General features: G+C 41.3%; 2 protein-coding genes across 2 annotated transcripts in view; one reads left to right on the forward strand and one right to left on the reverse strand.

The window, feature by feature from the left end:
- Positions 1 to 1,886: 1,886 nt before the first annotated feature.
- zgc:153115 (uncharacterized protein LOC768186 homolog) lies at positions 1,887 to 7,920 on the reverse strand. Its single transcript, XM_040022224.1, has 3 exons — positions 7,307 to 7,920; positions 6,708 to 7,223; positions 1,887 to 4,919 (listed from the first exon to the last, which is right to left on the reverse strand). Exons 2-3 carry the CDS (start codon positions 7,192 to 7,194, stop codon positions 4,675 to 4,677), a joined length of 732 nt encoding a protein of 243 aa, XP_039878158.1. The 5' UTR covers positions 7,195 to 7,223; positions 7,307 to 7,920; the 3' UTR covers positions 1,887 to 4,674.
- Positions 7,921 to 11,229: 3,309 nt separating this feature from the next.
- Positions 11,230 to 22,237, forward strand: part of LOC120727757 — a 46,230-nt gene continuing 35,222 nt past the window's right edge. The window contains exons 1-20 of the mRNA XM_040022225.1: positions 11,230 to 11,665; positions 11,823 to 11,873; positions 12,010 to 12,176; positions 12,262 to 12,332; positions 12,571 to 12,736; positions 12,847 to 12,984; positions 13,261 to 13,435; positions 13,886 to 14,028; positions 15,246 to 15,349; positions 16,715 to 16,880; positions 16,977 to 17,162; positions 17,272 to 17,424; positions 17,659 to 17,803; positions 18,500 to 18,658; positions 18,842 to 18,960; positions 19,048 to 19,245; positions 20,957 to 21,115; positions 21,212 to 21,396; positions 21,513 to 21,695; positions 22,012 to 22,103. Coding sequence (XP_039878159.1) covers positions 11,611 to 11,665; positions 11,823 to 11,873; positions 12,010 to 12,176; positions 12,262 to 12,332; positions 12,571 to 12,736; positions 12,847 to 12,984; positions 13,261 to 13,435; positions 13,886 to 14,028; positions 15,246 to 15,349; positions 16,715 to 16,880; positions 16,977 to 17,162; positions 17,272 to 17,424; positions 17,659 to 17,803; positions 18,500 to 18,658; positions 18,842 to 18,960; positions 19,048 to 19,245; positions 20,957 to 21,115; positions 21,212 to 21,396; positions 21,513 to 21,695; positions 22,012 to 22,103 — 2,815 coding nt within the window. The 5' untranslated portion in view covers positions 11,230 to 11,610. The remainder of the gene's footprint in view (positions 11,666 to 11,822; positions 11,874 to 12,009; positions 12,177 to 12,261; positions 12,333 to 12,570; positions 12,737 to 12,846; positions 12,985 to 13,260; positions 13,436 to 13,885; positions 14,029 to 15,245; positions 15,350 to 16,714; positions 16,881 to 16,976; positions 17,163 to 17,271; positions 17,425 to 17,658; positions 17,804 to 18,499; positions 18,659 to 18,841; positions 18,961 to 19,047; positions 19,246 to 20,956; positions 21,116 to 21,211; positions 21,397 to 21,512; positions 21,696 to 22,011; positions 22,104 to 22,237) is intronic.

The following is a 22,237-nucleotide window of genomic DNA, read 5'->3' on the forward strand; positions in this document are numbered from 1 at the left end:
GTTGAATCCATGCTACAAATAATTAAGGGAGAATGAATGAAAAGGAGATTTGCAAAGTGTACCTATTAAAGTGGGTAGTGAGCCTGTTTATCCCTAAAGGGAGGGTTGCTCATAATATCATTTTAGTGTGAAAGGCATTAACTTAGTTGGATACTAGTTAAAATATAATATTTTAAATCTTTTTAGGCGAGTTAATAATACCCTAAATGGTCCACAGAACAAAGCACATTAGGACCATAATTCATGTAAACGTATTTACTATCAACAACGAATAATTAGGAAGCTGATTTAGATCTCAAATAATGGCAAACTACTGGTCATACAGAATAAGCACTATATAATACAGCCAATGGGCTACTAATAATTCACACTAACTAATCCACCAGTGTGTGAATGTGAGAGTGAATGAATAGTGGAATTGTGAAGCGCTTTGAGGGTCTCGAAAAGCGCTATATAAATGCAGTCCATTATTATTATTATTATTAATAATAATATGCAATAGCTAACAGTTATCACTTGTACATACAACACAGTATTGCTAAGTTATTTATATAATTTACACCGTCTTCATTAGACAGATGAAAAAAAATGCACAAATAAAAGATGAACTTAATTTTTATTTCTTAAAAATAGCACAGGTCAAGCAAACATTGGAAACATTTAATATTAGTACTGTTCCATATCACAAAATGAGTTATGAAAAGAATAATTAAACCACACAAACCATATAAGTTTTTCGATATGTAATAAATTAATCAGCATAACATAAGAAACAAAACCATGCTTTGTACTTCTGTGTCGCACAGGAAATATGGAAACTCCAATGCCGAAAATTTAAGACACCTGAGAATATAAATATCAAAACAGCTTGCTGCAGCAATTATTTAGTTCCACGGTTCCTCCCATTTACCTTAACTAAAGCTTTGATAAGAGGACTTTTTAAAAAATTACATTAATGTAAAAATTAGCATCAATTAAAAAAAAAAAAGAACATCCATTTCTGTACAATGTGCATATCTGAGATAGTGTGGTGACAAGAAAAAAAGAAAATGCCTTTTTGCCCCCAGCTCTTGGTGAGGCGGCGCGGCAACAATTAAATCCGAAATGGACTCAACTCCAAGCCACATTCAGTGATGTGAGCAAACAGATTTTGGATTGAACATATTCAATCATCATTCTCAGTGAAATGACAGTCTGCAAATATTTTTACTTTGTATTTAATTGCCCCCTTTTTCAACTTCTGCTCCAGCGAGTAGTGAAGTTTAACCCTTTGTAGATCTGAGCTTTAATGACTATGGAGATTAAACTGCTACTGTCTATTCACAACAACAGGTCACTGAGGAAAAGAAGAAGCAGCTACACAGGTAGTAAAGGTGTTGCATATTGAGTCAGTAAGGACGAGGGTACGTAACAGGCCATCTGGCTGATAAAAACAACTCTTTTCTTAAAAATCCAAGGCTCGATGGTTTTATAGGAATTTCTGAAAGACTGGTTGGATGGATTTTACACAGACACTGCAGAAAAAAAAAACTGTTTTGACTGTGAGGTATGTTCTTCTTGTGACAATATAGCTTGAGAGTCTATATCAGACGCGTTTGCTCCTCTGATAAACAGTCCACTCGTTCAAGGTCACTGCCAGCAGCAACCAAAAACTTTCAAAAGCTTGGCATTCACTTCAAAGAAAACAGCTCCAATTAAAATGAAATCGACGGGAAAACGAAGACAGCGTGACACAAATCAGCGAGACAATCGCGCTGATCTTAATGTGGAGGAAAGCGAAACAGATCTGGGGAAGCCAATCCCATCTAGACACATTACACAACAAAAGAGATGGCCTGGATGACTGAGAAAACACAAAAATAAGGAAAGGAAAAGGCAGGTTTTTGTTTTGTTTTGTTTTTTTAAAAACCACTGGTTATCAACACAAAGTTCCACAGTGCCCACTTGGAGTAACACAGTAACAGTGCAAGCCATTACACTATCCAGCAAAATATACCTGTGAGAAAAAAGTGCTTATTGCATAATGAGTTTCTGTTATGCGCCTGCAAGAGGGCACACATACCTATACAATGATCCAACTGTAAACATGGTGCAAAGTAGTTATGACATAGTTTAAGGCTTTCAAAGTTTCCTGAAGAAGTGTTCACTGAGTTAAAGGAATATGTCCATAAGCGGGACAAACAGTGGAAATATTAAAAAAGAAATAACACATGCACACACACACACTCTCTATTCAGACCTGGACACTACAAGTGGGTCATAAGTACATAAAATACATTACAGGTTTGACTGATTTGGTAAATGGTGGATCTAATATTTTGGATGGGTTCATTCCTGAAATCGAAACTGATCATTTCATATAGATTTAGGTGCCAGCATCCCTAAATCTACCGAACAGGTTCCGATCAAATCCACGTTTGTGTATCACTATTCAAATCAAACACAGGTGGAACTTTTATCATCAGGGATGCACTGATATACAAGCAAAAACTGTGACTGGCCGATGACTGATATAAGACTGAATCTACCGATAGTTATCTGTTGTGTCAAATTAACTGGGATCTACTTTGTTTCCAGGGCATAAAAGACTTAATAAACAACAACAAAAACTAAACACACGAGTAGAAAAAACACTGGGCTTGGATATCGGGGAAATTTTTTGTTTTTCCGACATTGGAACCGACCTGGAATTTCACAATCAGTGCATCCCCAAGTATTATTAATGGCTGCTTCAGTGACACGACTGCACAGCCCACATCTATAATGTGTAGATGAGGAAAAAAAACAAAAAACCGTTCCACTGATCTAATCTTCTCAGAATTTGTTTTTGGTTTCCACATAATCAGTTACAGTAAGATTTTGCCCCTCCCCTCTCCCGATGCTACTCATAAGACTCTGATTTATCTGCTGTTAAAAGAAATAACTGGCACGTGTCTATATTTCGTCATCTTTCTCCAAACCCTCGATGAGGAAGTGAATGCTTTTACTTTGAAGGCAGCAGGCTTAAAAACAAAACAAAACAAAATAAAAATAAAAATCAACTTGCATACAAAACATTTCTCATTTCTGTCAATACAAAAAAAAAAAAAAAAAAAAAAAAAAAGGTAAATCTAAAATAAACCGCACACACCAACACTCACAGGCAATGCCATTCTATCAAGCATACGTACTGTATGTTACCCCTAATATAAGGACTACAATTCATCACGTGTATTATTCTGCTAGTAGCATTACCATTTTTTTCTACATTAAAAGCTTAAAGCTTATATACATTTGCATCAGGTTTAGACATAATACTGCTGCGTATTATGTGTCAGCATTTCATTGATGATAACTGGTGGAGCCTTAATGATGGCGTGCAAACAACTCTTCTACATTGAAATTCGATCCACTTTCAGGCTAAAATGAGTATTTGATCCACACTTGAATTGGATATATGTGAAAAAATATTGACTTCAACGGAGATGGTTACTGAAGCCGTATTAAAAAAACATGAAGGAATGTGTCACCGCTAGAACTTAATATCAGCAAAGCTACAAACAAACAAAGATTTTTAAAAAGCGTCTATCCATCGCCTCGCTATCTAATATCCCAATATTTTGCTACTCATGGTAAATAAAGGTTACTAACAAGGTAGAAATGAACCACAAGAAAACCAGAGGATTATTTGGCTGATGTTGAATGTGCAGATTTGTACAGACAATAATATAAAGAAATCCCTGCAATCTGTGAAAGTGTTTCAGTTTGAGACGATGAGGTTACCTTCAGGGTTGGGTTTGATTTTAATCGACTGAAATCTGCTTCGTGGTTCTCGTCCTTATCGAATCCTGAGATCAAAATTTTACGAAAGGCAGAAAAAAGAATTCCTGTGATAAACGTATGCTGCCATCAGGTGGTTATCCACAACGAGGTATTCTTGATTTGATTTTTTGGTTTAAACGAAATACAATATTTGTGCTAGCTGTGTGTGTTTCACTTCTATGGCAGTTAAAACCTACTGATTTTTATTTCAGCGGGCTATGTTGCAAAACACCGTTTAGTACTTTTCCAAGGCATGCTGGGACTTTTGCAACTCTTACGTGATTTACCTGGCATTAAATTCTTGGGATCTCATCCACAAAACTCTTTTGTGGTCTAATATCACTGCTACTGATGCAGGACAGTAAAAACTACATTCTCAGATCATCCTGCAGTAAGTCTACCTTCATGCCTCTAACTTTCCTTAACTGCAGTGATTACATTTCACTCTATCATTATTGGGTTTTCTGAGGCTTAGCCTAGTCTGCCATACTGTAAACATCACACACACATGCTCATGTAACTGCCGATGCAAATGGAAGCACAGTAGGTCCAAAGTCTTGCTTTCAGGAAATGACAAGTGGAACCAAAAGCCGCATTTCTTAACGAGTCCCCGGTTCTCTTAGGTTCGTAACAATTTTCAAACCCAACCCTGGTTGTTGTTGAGTGGCTGGACAGTGTTCATGTGACTCAACTGTGTGGACACAGAGATGCATCCAGCTCTGCGTGTGTATGTTTGTGTGTACGTGCACATTTATTTTTAGTGCAACACAGCAATGCTAAGTCATAACTAGTGGATCTGATTGTAGTCGGTTCACTTGAAACTAACGTTGACCGTCTTGTGCTCCCGTCAGTGCACAGCAAACCCACGCCACCCTAATTGTGCACGTCCGGATCAGAAGCCGAGGACGCGCCCCTGTTGCGCCCCAACATGGATGGCTTGAAGTCGGGATGACGGCGGGCGTGCTTGATCAGGTGGTCGCTGCGCATGAAGCGCTTGTTGCACAGCGGGCACTGGAAGCGTTTTTCCCCTGTGTGGGTGCGAGTGTGGCGGGCGAGCTCATCGGAGCGGGCAAACTTCTTCACACAGTTAGGCCAGACGCACGGGAAGGGTCTCTCACCTGGACACGAAGGCAACAGAGAGCAGAGAGAAATCAGTCGCCAGGTTTGCAGAGAAAGCACACAAGACGGTGTTTCATGACTAAACAGACAAACACACGGGAACAGAAATGCTACTCCCTTCTCTCTGACGAGAATCGGTTTTACAATAAACAACTGCACACATAAAAGGAAACAAAAATGCACTAATTTCACTGATCTTTGATCTATGCTTGGTTAAGGTGCAAATTTCTGCAACTAACAGCTTAACTATGAAATAAAACGTCAGAAAAAGTGAACAGTTCCTGCTGCCAAAAATGCCCCACAGCCTCGGGTCATTAAACCTCCACATCATTCAATAATGTATAAAAAACAAATGTTTACATATGAAAAGGTAAAACCATGAAGTATGGATTGAAAATGTCAAAGTAAAAGCTGACAAAATTTAAACTCATGGACTGTTTTGGATTAATTCACTTTCGTGTCATTTCAGTTCGCACATGTGCTTTATTTTGCCTCTAATACATCACATCAAACTGATTCTTCATATCTTTTGTATAGTCCTCAGATATAAGTGGCTGTTGAAGCCCACATTATTCTGTGCTTTCAAATGAACTAGGAAGGGAAAAAACAGGTTTTGTATGCTTACAGTTTGTGTTATTGCACAATGAAGGAATCTGTTAATCTGATTACTTAAATCAGATCAATTTAAACACAGTGACACAAATGTAACACCTGCATTACCACTTTTCACGTATATTTAGATACGTGAAAAAAAGATATAGGATCTAGATGGCTAAGATTAGCCTTCCTGGGCTACTACTAGGCTTAATCTCCAGCAGGCAACACGAGTCAAACCCAGGATAAGCGAGTGGGATGCTCGGTGCCATTTCCAAGATCACAAAGCCTGGCCACGTTGTTGCTGCAGAACTCTGTGGGCGTTCCCACAACACCGTCTTTGAGCCGTTTCCTGCCCTTAATCCATTTGCGCCTGCTCAGTGACACTGGACACGCCAAATCCCCTGATTTGCGAGAAAAATCACACTTAAAGTCACTAATAAAGTTACGCTATCGTTCTGACGGATGAACTATTCACAACCAATCTGCCTTTATTACATAATTAAAACACATGGGTGAGGTGTATGGTGACATGTAATTACGTATTCACTCAGAAAACACCCCAAATGCGTTGAAAAAACTATATATGGCAAAGGGGTGGCGCATCCAGAACTGGATATCAATACATTTGATCAATAATTTACACATCGCGGAGGATTGATTTCAACTTGTCAGCATGCGTGAGGGTGAGAGTGTGATGCCCAGAGAAAAACTACACAGCGCCAAGCACTTCCTGAGGCCTTTTACGTTGTCCCACTATCATTTTCAGCGCTTTCAACTTTAAGGTTTCGTCTTACGTTCATTTCATATGCAAATCCAGCCGAGAGGAAGACTTTCGTCACAGGTTTTAACGTCCAGCCCAGTTCTTTTGTTGGTTTACTTCTTTGTCAGACTCCGAGGGGAGCGTTTCCCCCTTTGTTTGGCTAAATTACTTTAACAAGTTGTAAAAAGAAAAAAAAAATCATAAAGAAGCAGCCAGCGAGCACGCTTACAGTAGTTAGTGAAAGGCACAGCACTCCCACCCCTCATATAGGTCTGATTAAACGATAAAACCGTCTGCTTGTTGGCACCGAGGAAAGCAGAAGTTGGGGGTACAAAGTTGAGCTATGCCAAGGGTCTAGCTAAGGCTGTGTAAATACATGACATGTGAACTGCTGATATGACCGATGTGTTGTGGTCGTTCCCCTCCATACCTGTGTGCGTCCGGATGTGTGCCTTCAGGTGGGAAGATTTCCCATAAACTCTGTCGCATCCGTTAAAAGTGCACCGGTGTCGCTTCACCCCTCCTCCTGCTCCCCCGGCCCGCTGCTGGTGCTGCTGTCCGGGGACCGGGGTGGCGGTGGGGGTCATGGTAGGGGTGGTCGGGTCGGACAACGTGGTGTAACCGCTCTCCCCACCACACGAGGAGTTGCTGTTCTCCGAATAGGCCGACATGGGGCGGAACTTGCCGTGTAGGTCGGTGAGGATACCGGCCACCGCCACCACGTTAGCTCCCTCCAGCCTCAGCGTGTCCCGCACTTCCCTGTCCTCACTCGACCCTTCGGGCTCCCCGGGGAGCAGGCCCACCGAGGCAGGCTGGTTGGCGGGGGCGACCGGGGTGGGTCTGTGTAGAACAGGACCGCTAGATATCGATACCAGACACTCGGCAGCGAAATAATCAGACGACGCAATCAGCGACATCGTTATCTACTTTGCTTTGTTGTATTTAGCTAAAAAAACAAAAAAAAAAAAAACAAGAGTTAAACAACAATCGACCAGGAGGGGCTAACGGTAACGTTCGTCTGATCCCGACCTCGTTTTCATCAAACTGGACGAACAAACCGCTTCCAGCAGAGCCTTGTTACCGCCATACAGCGTCTCAGCAGCTTGAGAATCACTGAATAAAACAAAGAAACGGCACGTTTACATGCAATAACACACTAAGACCGTGTTAATTCTCCCGGTCCAACATGCGTGCCCCTCACTGTCTGACGGTTCATTGTGTCTGAGCCTCCCAGAAGCCGGTCAAACCTACGCCCCCTGGTCCCGGACTGACGATGCGTTCGGGCTCATCGGTGAACGCTTTTTGGTGGCGTACACTGGTACAAATGTCTACAAAGCTCTGGATAATTCTCTGATTTTGTTGTTACAGATACCCACATCCGTGTCATTTAACAGATATGGCAAACTCACCCATGTACTGAAGATAAAAACTGACATAATTTGAAGATATCATCGTTTAGGTACACCTGTGAACGTGTCATTTTTTTAAACGCTAAATCATACTTATGGCTATAAAGGTAACAAGCTAAATAGTTGTGCAAAGTCATGCCTGAAATTTGCGGCAAAAGGCGGTTAATGTCTATATTTTTTTTACAGGAAGTTGTAAAATACGATTTTTCAGAGTCTTGAATGCCGCGCGGACCAGAATCTCGCAGTGACTGACGTCGCAGCACGGGCGTGGACCGCGGGGTTGGGTGCATCGTGGAAAGTAGGTGGCACTGGAAGCCTGCCTGTTAAACGATGGGGGAAGGAGATGGGGATGAAAGGCGTGTTGTGTAATTTAGTTTGAGCTCAGTCTGAGAATAAGGAACGTGGCCGAGTGGTGGGGGTGAAAATTATTCTGTAAAAACGCCATCATAGCTGCCAAAGCCTCTACTTCCCCACCTGCTTGTTATCCATACCACACAAACACTAGATGTCCCTATTTTCATGCGTTAACTGCTCTCAGCTGTGTTTCTTTGTCTTCTGAAAAGTTTGTGGATCAGCTTTTCACTTCACTAACAAATGTTTAGTGTAGTAGTGTATAAGTATAAGGAAATTATTCTTCTGAAAGTTCTTTTTTTGTGTCAGTCACTTTGTAATGTGCCTAGGTCAGCACTCCTGTCTGATATATATGTGTCAGAAATGTGTGTGGCTAAAGGGGGGCATGGGATGGCACCACTCCCATCTAAAGTTTGATTACTCCTCCCACTAGTAGCTACGCGAGCTGTGCAAAAGTCTTCCGCCACCCCTCATTTCTTTTTATTTTGCTTCAAGTGAGCCAGACTTTCTTCTCTTGAGCAGTAGTTCTCCAGGATGTCTCAAGGTCATTCAGAGTTATTCTTTGGACAGTGGCTGCTTTTCACTCATGTTCAGTCCAGTCCTTGTACCTTTCCATTTTTAGAGGAATGTTTTTTGTTTGTTTAAAGCTACTTAACACTGACCTATGAATCATCCAAGCACGGAAAAGGCAACTAACACAAGGGATGAACCCGTGTTCTGTGTACACATAACAGGCAACTTAGCAAAGAACCAGTTTTAAATTGTATCTTTTGACACTTTGTTAGTAGCAGCCTATCACAAAAACATAATTTGTTACCATTCCATTAGTTAGATCTATAAAAAATGCCAAAGATAACAGAAAATAGTATTTTTGCACTAACAAGCTTGCCCTATGTCAGGATGCATAGTGTGTTCAGGCCTAAAAACCTACAGTAGATGAACAATATCTGAAAGCATGTCCTTCAAAAATAGCAAAGTCCATCAAAGGCCTGATGCAGGAAATGAGAGATGCAACTACTCCTTCAGTTGATCCATCTACTGTTCACTGAAGCTTCATCAGAAATGGTCTGGCTGGAAGGGTGGCTGTCAAGAAGCCATTCTGAAGGACTGGAAACAAGGAAAAAACGCTGAGATATGCCAGATCACAAAATAACTAGACTGAAAATCAGTGACAACATGTCTGATGGAGTGTTGAATCCAAATTTGAAAATGTCAGTTCGAATTATCATCAATATGTACAGAGGAGGTCAGGCGAGAGTTACAACAGTGAGTGTCTATAGTCATCTGCAAAACATGGTGGAGGCTCTGTCATGGTTTTGAGCTGCATTTCGGTCAGTGATGCTGAGATGTGGAGATCTTGCTAAACTTGATGGACTTATAGAATGGAATTAACACAGGAAAGTACCGTCAGGTATACAATCTGGAATCTGTTTGAGCACGACAATGATCCCAAAAACACTGCCAATGCAGTAAAGCATACCTGGGTAGAAAAACACACAATGGCGCACTATCAGTCATGGATTGGCCTCCGCAGAGCCCGGACCTCAACATTATTGAAGCAATGTGGGATCACATTGACAGAGAACAGAACAAAAAGCAGCCAACATCCAAAGAAGAGGCCTGGAGAACTATTCCTTAAGACTACTTAAAGAAATTACAGGAAAGCTGTGTTGAAAAATAAAGATGGTCACACCAAATATTGACTTTCAGGCTTGTTAGAGGCTTTCAAAAAATGCCATACAGAGCTTTGAACTAGAGATGGCACGATACCACTTTTTTATGTCCGATACCGATACTGATATCATAAATTTGGATATCTGCCGATACCGATATGAATCCGATATAGTGTTTTTTAATCAACAAAACTGTTTTTTTAAAATATCTTGCTGCATTTTGTATAAGTTCATACTCAAGTTTAAAACAACAACTACACTAAAGCTATTCTGTTATACCTGTATGCAAAAAAAAATATTTCATAGTTCAGCAATACTGATCAATCTAATAAACTTAAACCTACACCATCCTCCCTATTCTGGTATTTTAAAGAGTACTTAGCGTAAATATTAAGCAACCTAACTAATAGGGTTCCAACTCCCAGCAACAACAAAAATAAATAAATAAAAAATAGGGAACCACCCCTCATGCTCCACCTCATGATGCTTAATCGACGTAATCAACCTTAATTTGATGCAGTGTGAAAAAAAATGCACAGAAATCAATTATTTTTCAAGAAATATTAAATAGATTCAACATCTTTCTTCAACAAAATTGCAGACTGCACAGATGGTACCTTCCCAAAGGAAAATGTACTATAGCTTACTAGGGTATATATATTAGACTTAACAGTTACTATATACAGTAATGGACTTCTATACATTTTACATCAGATTAAAACTTTGGGTGTAAGATTCAGATAATTATTTAATAACAGCCAGACATTTTAAATGAGAATAAGAAAGAAAAGTATGTCTTTGTGCCCCCTTTTCCCTGTTCATGCCCTATCGGCCCCCCTGGCTAAACTTTGCTAGATCCGCCCCTGCACAGTTACAGCCGTCAGCTGCGTAGAAAAAGATCCTGGTGTAGAAAGTAATATTAAATACATTCTAACAACAGCTTATCAAGCTTAAACGTGCTGCTGTTGTTCAGCCGCTGGTTTCTTCTTTCTGGTGCAAAGTGGGCCAAAAACAAAGAAGAGAGACGGAGTCCCGACAGAAAAGCCGATCAGCTGATCATTGATCAGTTTCATGATTGAAGTAGCAGCAAGAAGAGGCAGTCGCTCCATATATCGTTTGTTAAGCTTAACGCAGGAATGCTTTACAAACATTCAGAGATGGACTTACACACTTGCTTTACTTCTCTCGGGGATAACTTTGTCGGAGATGAAATGCCGGGTTGCTAGCGAAGCTCCAAATGCTATCCAGACCACCGACAGGTCCCGCATGCCACAGCCGCTCTATCACGTGATGCATACTGCTCCGACGTGCTAACGTTCTGAGGTGAGTTAAGGCGTGTTGCAAGTTTTGTGAGGTGCTTTCGTGATATTTAATGGATCGGATTACATTTTTTATTTTTCTCCGATATCCGATCCAGTAATTTAGGTCAGTATCGGACCGATACCGATACGTAATATCGGATCGGTCCATCTCTACTTTGAACCACACCCTACCAATTTTAAGTGGTTTGGTATTTATATTTCTTACTTAGTTACCTGTGTGCCGCCCCATTTTAAAAATCCTGCAAACACCCCAGTCTCCAACTCAGTATCCGTGCAGCTGCCAGCTTTGCAAAGAAATTCTCTCCTTACGTGGTTCATGTCTTATGTCTGTCCAAGTCAACAAGGGTGTAAGAAAACTTGATGTTTTGTGAGGCCCGGTGTTCTGTCAAGTGATTGGCTCAGTGAATGTTTGTAGCTTCAGTCTTGGAAGGTATTTCCTGATTGGTTGCTGTGAGCAGTATGGGTCACAGAGGAAGCCCATGTACAAGCCTGGTCATTCAGTGGCTGTGAACAGTGCTTGGTTTTCATCCCACTCATATGTGGAGGATCGGAGGCAGCCAGACCTGTAGTGGGTTGCTATGGCAGTATTGTTGTTACTCTTCAATGGTGTACTTATTTTTCTCCTGCTACATGGTAAGTTTTATGGTTTGCTTTGTTATATTAGTTCTTGAAGAGTGAATTCATTTTCCAGTCAAAACAGGGTTTGGCTGTAGTAGATGTTATGTATAGAAGTTTGACAAGGGCTGTAATGTTCTGTCGATATGCCTGAGATGTTTTTTTTCCTTTTCAGTAGGTGATTGCCTACAGGGGAAACCAAATCTCTGTGATTTAAGTTGTTCTGGTAAGATCTTTGTTACTTAGTCTAATGGATCTCAGATTTATGGATGCATGCACACTGACAAGGAGGGTTTTTTTTCCCTCAAAATTTCCTTTTCTAATTTTTAATTGTGTTTTATTTGCTAAATTATTTTCACTAGGATTTCCTACCTCTGAATTACTCTATCAGAAAGGGGTGAGATACACTTACAGGTATAGCACGACAATTACCAGCACCCTTCACGGCTCCACTGGTGGCAGGAATGGTCTGGCTTTGGACTGTCTGGTTGATATTGACGTGGTCTCCAAGTGTCACCTAATGATGCAGGTCAGCTTTAATAAAATAGTTTTTGCAATAAAAACACATTATTAAATAAAAAAAATCTGATATTTAATGTGTTTGATCTCTACAGATAAGGAATCCACAGATAAAACGGCTTTCCCCTCAAAAGGAGCACTCTGTGCAGCATTTAAAAAGTCTGAGGTAAAGCCAATGTATAGATTTAATACAGTCCGGTGTGTTTTCACAGATGATGGCGAGTGGATGAGTGCAGAATTCCTTCTCTTCTGTTTCCTTTTGCATGTGTGTGTATGCCATTCTGTCCACTCATTTTGGAATGCTGCAGATGTTTTTCCTGTGAATCTGATTCCCCGTTCAGATGCTCCACTTGTCTGTGTTCCCTGGTCTTGTGGGGGCCTCATCTGGTGTTTTTGTTTCCCAGGGAGTCACTGGAGAGAACACGCCTCAAGTTCTCCCTCCAGAGGGGGAAGGTCACGGCCCTCTGTCTGCAGGAGGGGGAGCAGGTGTGGGCTCTGAACATTAAAAGGGCTCTACTGAGCATGTTCCAGACGTCCCCCATGGCTTCCAAACTGACATTAGAAAATGAGGTGGGTTAGTGGAAACCGAATTTGTTTCCATTCATTTCCTAAATATGCATGTATATGAAGAAATTCTTCCCAGGCGTATTTAACTTTCTTTCACTCTTTCTTTTCCTCAGACGGATGTGTACGGCACCTGCATCAGCAGGTACGAGAGGCGAGGACTCATACTGCTGAAGACCAGGGATCTAAAACAGTGCCATCAGTCCAGGCTGGCAAACTTCTGGCCTCATTCAGTTGCTCTGAGTGAAGACACAGTAAGATTAGGGATCTTTCTCAACAGTGTTTGGAAATGTTGATATGTCATTAATTAGTGACTGACAAAGTTGGGAATAAACATGCACATGGTGGTTATTTTATGGTGTAATTCCTGTAATTTGGAATGAATACTTCTAAGGAAAAGGCAGAAAAAGGAGTTATGGTGCTAGTCCTCTGCACAGTTGAATTAGAACATTTATTAAAGTGTGCATTTGAGTCATATTCTAATGATAATGAGTTTGTTTCTTCTTTGTCTTTTTGTTCTTTTTTGCTAGTCAGTGCATTTGGAGCTACAGTGTGCTCAGCGCCATGGCTCTGTAATGGAAGAGGTTAACTGTACTGAGGCTGTATCCATGATGACATGGTCCAGGACTACAGGGATGGTGAAAACCCAAACAGTGTCTAAGCTACTCTTGCTCAGAGCCCAGCCAGGAAGTCCTCTAGGAGCAGGTCAGAAGACTCTGCAGTCACCTTAATCGAATCTAATCCCACTCACCACCCTATGTCCCAAACATGTCACCTGTGTGGGTTAATGAGGGTTTGATAATGGCATCCATAGGAATGGGTCAGCACTGACTGCTATATCATGCATCTCTCTGATTTCATGAAATCTTGTGGTTCCGTTGCTCCACCCATGGCTGTTTGTTTACTGTTTTATAATACACTAACCCCATGTTTGCCCCAAAATGCTGTGAACTGTGGGTCTTTCCCTCACATGAAGTCTGCAGAAGCACAAAAAGTTTGGTAAACTGGGCTCAAAATGTCTGCTAAAGAACTCTCTTGCACTTGACAATTTAACAGCGTGAGCGCATCCATGGTCTTAGCCAGTGCGCATCTCTGTGGCATTGGCTCTTACCCTTTCAGAGACCTTGATTCGTGTTCTCCTCATTGTCCCTGCAGATTCCTTAGGCACTCGTGTGCCAGCTGACCTTCAGTTTGAGGATGAAGGAGCTGCAAGGCTGGGAAAAACTAGACCAGCAACACCACAGGAAGTTGGTCAGACTGTCAGGATGTTATGCAGCCTCACCTCAGACCCACAACTGGTAGGCCATAAATGCAGCAGGTCACAATCTTTTAATTATATCAATTATACTGCAGCCCTCTTCAGCAGTGACTGTGAATAGCTTACATTGACTGCACACTCGCGGAAGCTGGTATACCCGCCGAAACGCCGTGCATTTATCGAGACTTTCAACCCCAGGTAGGTTAATTATGGATCTTCGGATCCACATTATGTCAGCAGCTATTCTCCACCGTGAACTATGTTAAAAACAAACACCGCTCACGCCTCACAGATGACAGCTTACAGTCCTGCGTAAAGATGAAGGTGACTTCGTACAGCCCCGATTTGCAGACGCTGCGCGCAGAGGTTCAGGAGCAGAAGTCCCATTGTAAACATATCACGACAGACCCGACGATGTCTCCATGAACATGCTTTTCAGCGTCTCTTTATTGACCACTTTTCACACACGGTTGCTGTACGCATACAGCCCGACACATACCAACACAACAGCATAGATAGCACAGACGTTAAGGCGGCGAGGCGTGATTGCGGGTGCCGCTCAGGTGCGTCGCCTCCCCTGCAGCGGCGCTGCAGACCACGCCCTGCCACACACATTAACCAGGTAAAATACATATTTAGGCAGAATTTTGCAAATATCTGTTTTTAATTTTTTAGCAGCATAGTGCTTTTTTTCCAATTATTTTTTTAAAAGTCAGGTCAAGGCTCCAAAAGCCCAAAAGCGATATGAGGGTGGCGGCTGACAACAGTTTTTGTTTGTTACATGGATCATTTTAGTTCAGCTGGGTGTCTGTCCTTTTGTTATATTTCTTTAAGAGTTCAAAATGTGTTAATTACATAAATAAAATGTAATTTTCTCTGTAGCACTTCATGGATTTCATAAGCAACACACCTTAGTTGTTCACACAAAGCATAAAGGTAAAAAACAATATATACAGTGTTATCTTGATTTTAGATGTCAAAAAGTATTTGTGGCTCCCAGTGTTTTCCTTTGCGTGGAAACTGGGTCCAAATGGCTCCTTGGGTGTTAAAGGTTGCAGACCCCTGCCCCAGACTCATTAAAATGATAAACTTATAGTGTGAAGATCAAGTGACTGTTAGGATGACAAACTGTGTTCACAGTTCTATAAGGGTTCATTTTTCTACTTTAACACTTTTGAAAAGCTGATACTTGACATTCACTATATGTTAGCAGCAACTTTAGTCCATATTATATATGTTTGGTTTTTCTGCTCCAAGGTATCACAAGAGTTTATTCAACTGGTGTTCCAGCTGAAAGATCTGACTATCTCTCAGCTCAAGACACTTTGGCAAGAAGCTTCTTTCAAGTGCCGCAATGACTGGTCAGTATATCCCAGAAGTTTTATAAATGAGTATCTTTTGGTTGCTCTTTGAGTTCCCTGTCAATATTCTGTGACTGAAATGACCCAGCGGGCCCAAGGACAGGGTCACCTCCTTGTCTATTAAACATATCAGATCTGGCCTTATCACAGTGGATTAATGATTTATTACTCACAAGAGTAACAGAAAGCAATTAGCGAGGAATTGCCAGTAAGGTGCGGCAAGAACAGATAGTGTGCAGTGTGGTTTAGTGCATGACTTCATGGCAATATAATATTATTACAATACTTTACTCAAGATATAATATTGTTGCAATTTTTGTCATTTTGTGATATGCTGAGTATTGTAATAACATATGTGTGATTTATCACCTTTTTATGCAAATTATGTCCTCAAAGGTCAACTGTGTCCATGTCTGTTTTATATCTAATGAGATCAAATTCAGTTTGTTTGTTTTTACTGCAAAATGAGATGGTTACTAAAACCTTTCATAATTGTTGCTATAAGACACAATCAGTCTAATATCAATCTGTGTACTTTAAAGTTAACAGCCTTCCTGTTCCACTGGAATATAACCAGAAAACAATCCCCTGGCACCCAGCTGTGCTCATTTACAGTCTCATTCAGACTCATGGCAACATGCTGACAATCTGCCTGCATTTAGAAATCAGACAACAATTACAATCACTCGCAGACAACCACTCTGAGAGTGATTGCAGTTAGTCCAAGTCAGGCTGCAACTATTTGCAGAAAGGTTGCCTCCTATCAGGCGACCTGTGCAATAGCTTTGTAATATGAAGTGATTTTGAGTGTGCAACACCAACAAGCTCTGGGCAACCATTTACTCACCACCCCTGAATAGAGAACACATTAAGTAGGCAACCACCGATTTTAAATGCAATGAGGTTACTGCCCTATTTTAATCAGGGCACTCAGGCATTAGCTTGCTCTGAATTAGGAGGTAGCTTTGTCAAGCTAAGTGTTCCCAGTGCTGGATGCTTTGTTTTTGTTTTTTGGCTGAACAGTTTACTAACTAACATAATCTCAGGATTGCATGAAATAAGCCATCTTGTTCATAGAATTCTCTGAGTATTTCAAATTATTTGATAAAATATTGATCTTTAGTGTCCCTGTACTGATACAATATCACCACAAAAAATATCACAATACTATGCTGTATTGATTTTTTTTGTCACACTCCAAATGTGTGAAATGTGAAATTTGGAACTTTGTGAGGAAGAATAATAAAAATGATAACCTAAAATATTTTGGTGCCCAGTGAAATGTCCAGTTAGATATAGCTTAAGTTAAAATAATCAGGTATATATGAGCAGTTTGATACTGATGTTGATTAATTGTTTGGACAGGCAGCCGCTGTTGGATGCATTGCCGGCATGTGGATCTGAAAACTGCATCATATTACTGACTGACCTGATGAGGAACAAAGAGGTGGAAGAAGAGCAGGCTCTCTCTCTCCTTACCACCATAGCCCTCGTCCCTCATCCTTCGTCAAAGATCATCTCCTCCATCAATGTAGGAACCTTCTGATGACACTCATGATGACCTAAGTCTCTCATCAAAACTCACATGAAATAGGTTAGTTACCCAGATGTCTGCTCTTTGTGTTAGGCTTTAACAGAGCTCCCAGAGCTGCGGTCCAAGACTCTGTTGGCTGGATCATCTCTAGTCTATCAGTTGTGCCGGAGGTCTCAAAACTCCTGCACTGAGCTTTCTCAGGTACAGACCTTTATGCAGATCCTTGAGAAAACCCTTCAGGAGGGCTGTGAAGGAGAAGAACCCACTCAGGTGCAAGAGGTAATGCAGTGACCTAGAACTTCATCTCACTCTCCATTTAATGCGCAATGAATTGTGAGAGGATTTACATAAACAATGCCCAATTTGCATTTATTATGTTGCCCACCAGGTTCTTTATGCTTTAAAATCAGTGGGAAACACTGGTGTGTCTGCTTCTGCCTTCATTCCCCTGCTAAGCCGTTGCATGCTGAGCTCCTCAGCAGCCCTGCAGCTTAGGCTTGCTGCAATCCATGCCTTCAGACGCTTTCCCTGCTCAGCTGATGTGAGTTAATTCACAGTTAATATTTAAGCCAGCAGTTGAATAAAATTGTGCTAAAAGATCATAAGAAACCACCCTTGGTGTTCTTTATGCTCACCATATTCTTAGACAAGCCTTCATGAGCTGTATGGTTAAGTGAGGCGATAATCAATTCCCTGTGAGCTGAGGTGGAGATGACAAGGTGAGGAGGTGAATAGGAGGCAAACGTCAGTACTGACAGAGATTTCCTTCCCTCAGAGGTCTGTGCTGTTGCAGCTGTACAGCTCTTCCCAGGAGGATACTGAGGTCAGAATCGCCGCATACCAGCAGCTCATGCGTTGCTCTGACCTGGATGTGTTTGAAGTGGTGAAGACGACCCTGAGGAGTGAGACTTCCAGTCAAGGTGGGGTTTGTGGAAGAGATGGCCGTAACAGCTTCTGCTATCAGAAATGTTTAATGGTGGAAAACAGGAAAATAGTGAAGTGCTGGACAAACAGCAGAATATTTGGTGGTCACTAAATCTCAGAATATTTCTTATATATTCTCTGAATATAAATATTAGATCATATTTATCAATTTCCATATATCACATTAATACTGTATTCTTGAAAAAAGCTGTTCCATGTGGGAACCAAAGAATGAAGTTTTCAGCAGTGTGATCTACTCCCATCCTGAAGCAGTAAGGTCTGGGTCTGACCGTTAAATGAAGATGCAGGTTAAAGAACTGTGAAGCATCTGTTTCTGAAACCAGAGACTCTGATGCACTTATCTTCCCGCTGAGCTGGACAAGTGGCGAGGGTCACAACTTCTCTTAGAGACCGTTTTCACAGTTCTGTGAAGAAACTGTTACATATAAAAAATAATTTTTTGAATATTCTGTCAAAAAACAAAACAAAGTCATTTAGATATAACCCCAAACTCTTGAGTGATGGCACAGATTGAATTCCTTTCTGTGTATCTTAGAGGCGCATGTTTGATTTATGTTTATTTGCTAGGATTTGTTAAGGAATGTAAGGGAATGCAATAATGTTTCAGACTTTTACTCGGCTTGTCTGTTACCTGGCATGTCTTGAGCTCTTCCCTTGTTCTGTTTCTCTAGTGGGCTCATTCGTGTGGAGTCACCTGACTAATGTCCTGAGGAGCGAGGACCCGGCAAAGCAAGCCCTCATTGAGTCGCTGCCCGACGACATTATCAGCAGAGATTTTGAAGCAGAGTTTTTTAAATATTCCTCCTATTCAGACTATACTGTCTCATCAGGTATTTCAATTTTAAAACTGTAACTCGTTTTCATAAAACTGCACGATACACTTCAGATTTGGAAGCAAATAAAATGAGGTGCTGAGCAGTGTCACTATACCAGGAGGGTGATAATGCATTTAAAGGTGCACAAATATATGTCTTCTTATATTACTTTATTTTCTTCTTTTGTATTTGTTTTAGGCGTCGGAATCAAGAATGTGGAAACATCTCTAATTTTCTCCCCAAAATCATTTCTACCAAGATCTGCTTCTGCCAACTTGACTGTGTATTTTCATGGCAGAGCCCACAACCTTCTAGAGGTGAGTTTAATGCACATCTTATTTTTTACACTTTACGGTCTTGAAAAGTGATATTTCGAACGACTACATTTTGTTCCCTGGCTTTAGGTGGACCTTCATGTTGAAAATGCTGAACCATTTTTAAAGAGCATCTTTGAGCAGCAGCAGACAGAGAGAGAAAACACAGCTCAAAGTGGAAAGCACGAGGCCAGGAGCACAGGGAGAAAGACGGACGATGGGCGTAGAGGAGAAAAAGAGACGTGTTTATCGAGCACTGACAGCTACCTGAACCAGGCCCAAGAAATGGTGAGGTCAAACTGTTACTTTAGGGGTGTAAATCATAACGTATAATCTGAGCTTGCTCAGGAAGATTTTTGTCTGAAATCCAAAGATACTCAGTTTATAAAAGCAGACCAACCAACTGTCAAACTCATCCCCTGACCCTTAATCAGTGGCAGGTCTACAGGACACTCTTCATACTCCCCGTACCTCTTTCCAGCTTTCAGTCTGTGTGTTTGCACTTGAAACATTGTTGGTTGGTCCAACTACAACATAAAACTTAGCACTAAAAACAAGGAAATTTGTGTTTGGTCGATTATTTCTTTGTTGTACCGATGCTTCTTGTCAATAAATCTTATATCATTGGAAAGCCTGTTTATCTGGCCTTAAATGGCGCCACATTCATAGGAAAACTTACAATTGTGGGTTGAGCAGCAGAGTCGAGTATGTAAACAGCTTATTCTGCTACTGGCTCTTGTTTATAGTGTTGGATGATTGAAGTCTGAAGAAACAAGATATACTAGCAATTTAACAATTTATTCATTTAACAAACACGGGCCTCAGCAGCGTGTGGCCACACACTGCTGTGGTATGGCATCCACCAGCATTTGTCACAGGGCAGCCAGTACATGTCACAGATACAGATACACCACATCCAAGTGCTGTATCCCATAAGTGTTGATGTTGAGGTCAGGACTGCAGACAGGCCATTCCATCCTCTCCACTCTAAAATTCTGCAGGTATTCTCTGATAAACCCGCTCTGTGACGGGAAGCTTTGTCATCTTGCAGGATAAAGTTCAGTCCCAGACGCTACAGTTACTGGATTGAAAGAACAGCTGTCTGTCTCTAAACCCAGACAGCTTGAAGTTGCCCTATGGCACCGAGCTCTTTGTTCCAAATGTGGCACTAGTTAAGGGGAAATAAACAGGCTCTCCAACATGAGATTTAGCATTAGTACAGCAAAGAAATAATCAGCCAAACGCAAATGTCTGTACTTTTTGCACTAAACTTAAATATAGAGTCCTATGTAAAAGCTATCAATCATTCTGTAGTCTCCAGAAAAGGTGGAAATAATGAAGTGGTAATTTTAAATGAAATAAGGTGTATTCAGTAAATAAAAAAACAAAAAACAAAATGCTGGATGGATGGATGATTGATGGATTGATGATGGATGGATGGATGGATTGATGATGGATAGATGGATGGATTGGATGGATGGATGGATGGATGGATTGATGATGGATGATTGATGGATTGATGATGGATGGATGGATTGATGGATGATGGATGGATTGGATGGGATGGATGGTGTGCTGGATTGATGGATGGATGGATTGATGATGGATGCTGGATTGATGGATTGATGATGGATGGAGTGGATGGAATGGCTGATATGGATGGATGGATGAGTGATGGATGGATGGATTGGATTGATGGATGGATGGATGATGTGGATGGGGATGGCTGGATGGATGGATTGATGGAATGGATGGATGGGATGGATGGATGGATGGATGGATGATGGTTGGGATGGAGGATGTGATGGATGGGATGGATGTTGATTGGATGGTGGGATGATGATGTGGTGGGGGATGGGGATGTGTGGATGGATTGCTGCTGGATAGTGGATGGTGAATCCTATGATATAAATTGTGTTGAGGAAAGTCCTCATTCACTGCCGGTGAGTCAGTCGCTCGTATCTTTGTTACTTTATGGAGTTTTGGGGTGTTTTTGCAGTTGTCTGGAAGAAAGAAAATGGATGCGAACATGCCCAACTGCTGGGTCGGTGTGAAGGTGTTTGGGAATGAGCTCAGCATGTTCACATGTGAAGATCTCTACAATCAAATCAACCAGGTGTCGCTGAGCATGGCTGGACTGGCTGTCAAACTACTCAAGGTGGGACCCCTGTTGTCATGTGTTATTACAGTCTGTTATCGCCGACTCTTTACCTCCCGTTATCGCCCTGATTGTCTCTTCCACTCTAACCTTCAGGGTCATGAGGTGCAGTTGAACCACAGATCCACGTTGATGGCGGAGGAGCTGGCTTTGCCATCTCTGTCTGGTTTACCCGTCAAACTGGGCGTCAACATGACCTCCCTTCTTTCACTGCATCTGAAAGGCAGAGTCAATTACAGGGATTATTCCCATTTCTCCCTGAATGGATACATCAAACCCAAGTACTTAAACGTTACCAAATGTCACATGGGCGCATCTTTCTTCACGGTCTGTTTTTTTTTTTGTTTTTTTTGTTTTTTTTCAGTGTGTCAGGTGAAACTTGTCTGTTTGTTCTCAGTGCCTATGTGAGTCTCTCGGCCAGGATGGGGGTTGACGGGGCTCTGGGTCAGGCTGCGGTGGAGTGGGTGGCTGAGCTGAGGAGCTCCACGAATCTGGACGGCAGCATCCAGCTGCAGGAGGGGCAAGATTTCAGGGTCACGCTTAACACACCCGAGGACTTAATGGACATCTTCTCTCTCAGGTACACATTAAAAGATTTCCCCTAGTAAATCCCCTGTTTTAATGAACGTGAGTGTTTTTGTGTGTGTATTTACTTAATCAAAATCCTTGTTAAGCATTAGGAGACAGTTTAGAGAGGGTTGAAGTGTATCGTGTGTATGATGCACTGTAAAATCTGTCAGAGTTACAGGATGGACTCAGGATTCCAGCTGATTAATGGCATTACCGTAAAAATTATTTAAAAAAACATGAAATACAACTAAAAATTTGTTATAGTTGCTTTGTTAAAATTTAAAGACGGGATTGAGAATGAGTGATGATCTTTTTTTTGTTCTCAGCTCGAGAGTGTTTCAGCTCAGCGGAGACCACAGAGAGGAGATAAAGGGGCCAAAGAGTCGAGTACAGAAGACCACCTGCACACCGAAAACCTGTGAGTTCTACAAAAGCGGTGCACTTTTATACGTGTGTGTGTGTTTGTGCGTGTGTGTGTAGTTTAATTAAGGAAGTGCACTTCACTCTCCTTTGTTCACAAAATCACAATCATATATTATATGTTTATAAAAT

Source organism: Simochromis diagramma, unplaced genomic scaffold, assembly GCF_900408965.1.
Source record: "Simochromis diagramma unplaced genomic scaffold, fSimDia1.1 OVJJ01000205.1, whole genome shotgun sequence".
NCBI lineage: Eukaryota > Metazoa > Chordata > Actinopteri > Cichliformes > Cichlidae > Simochromis > Simochromis diagramma.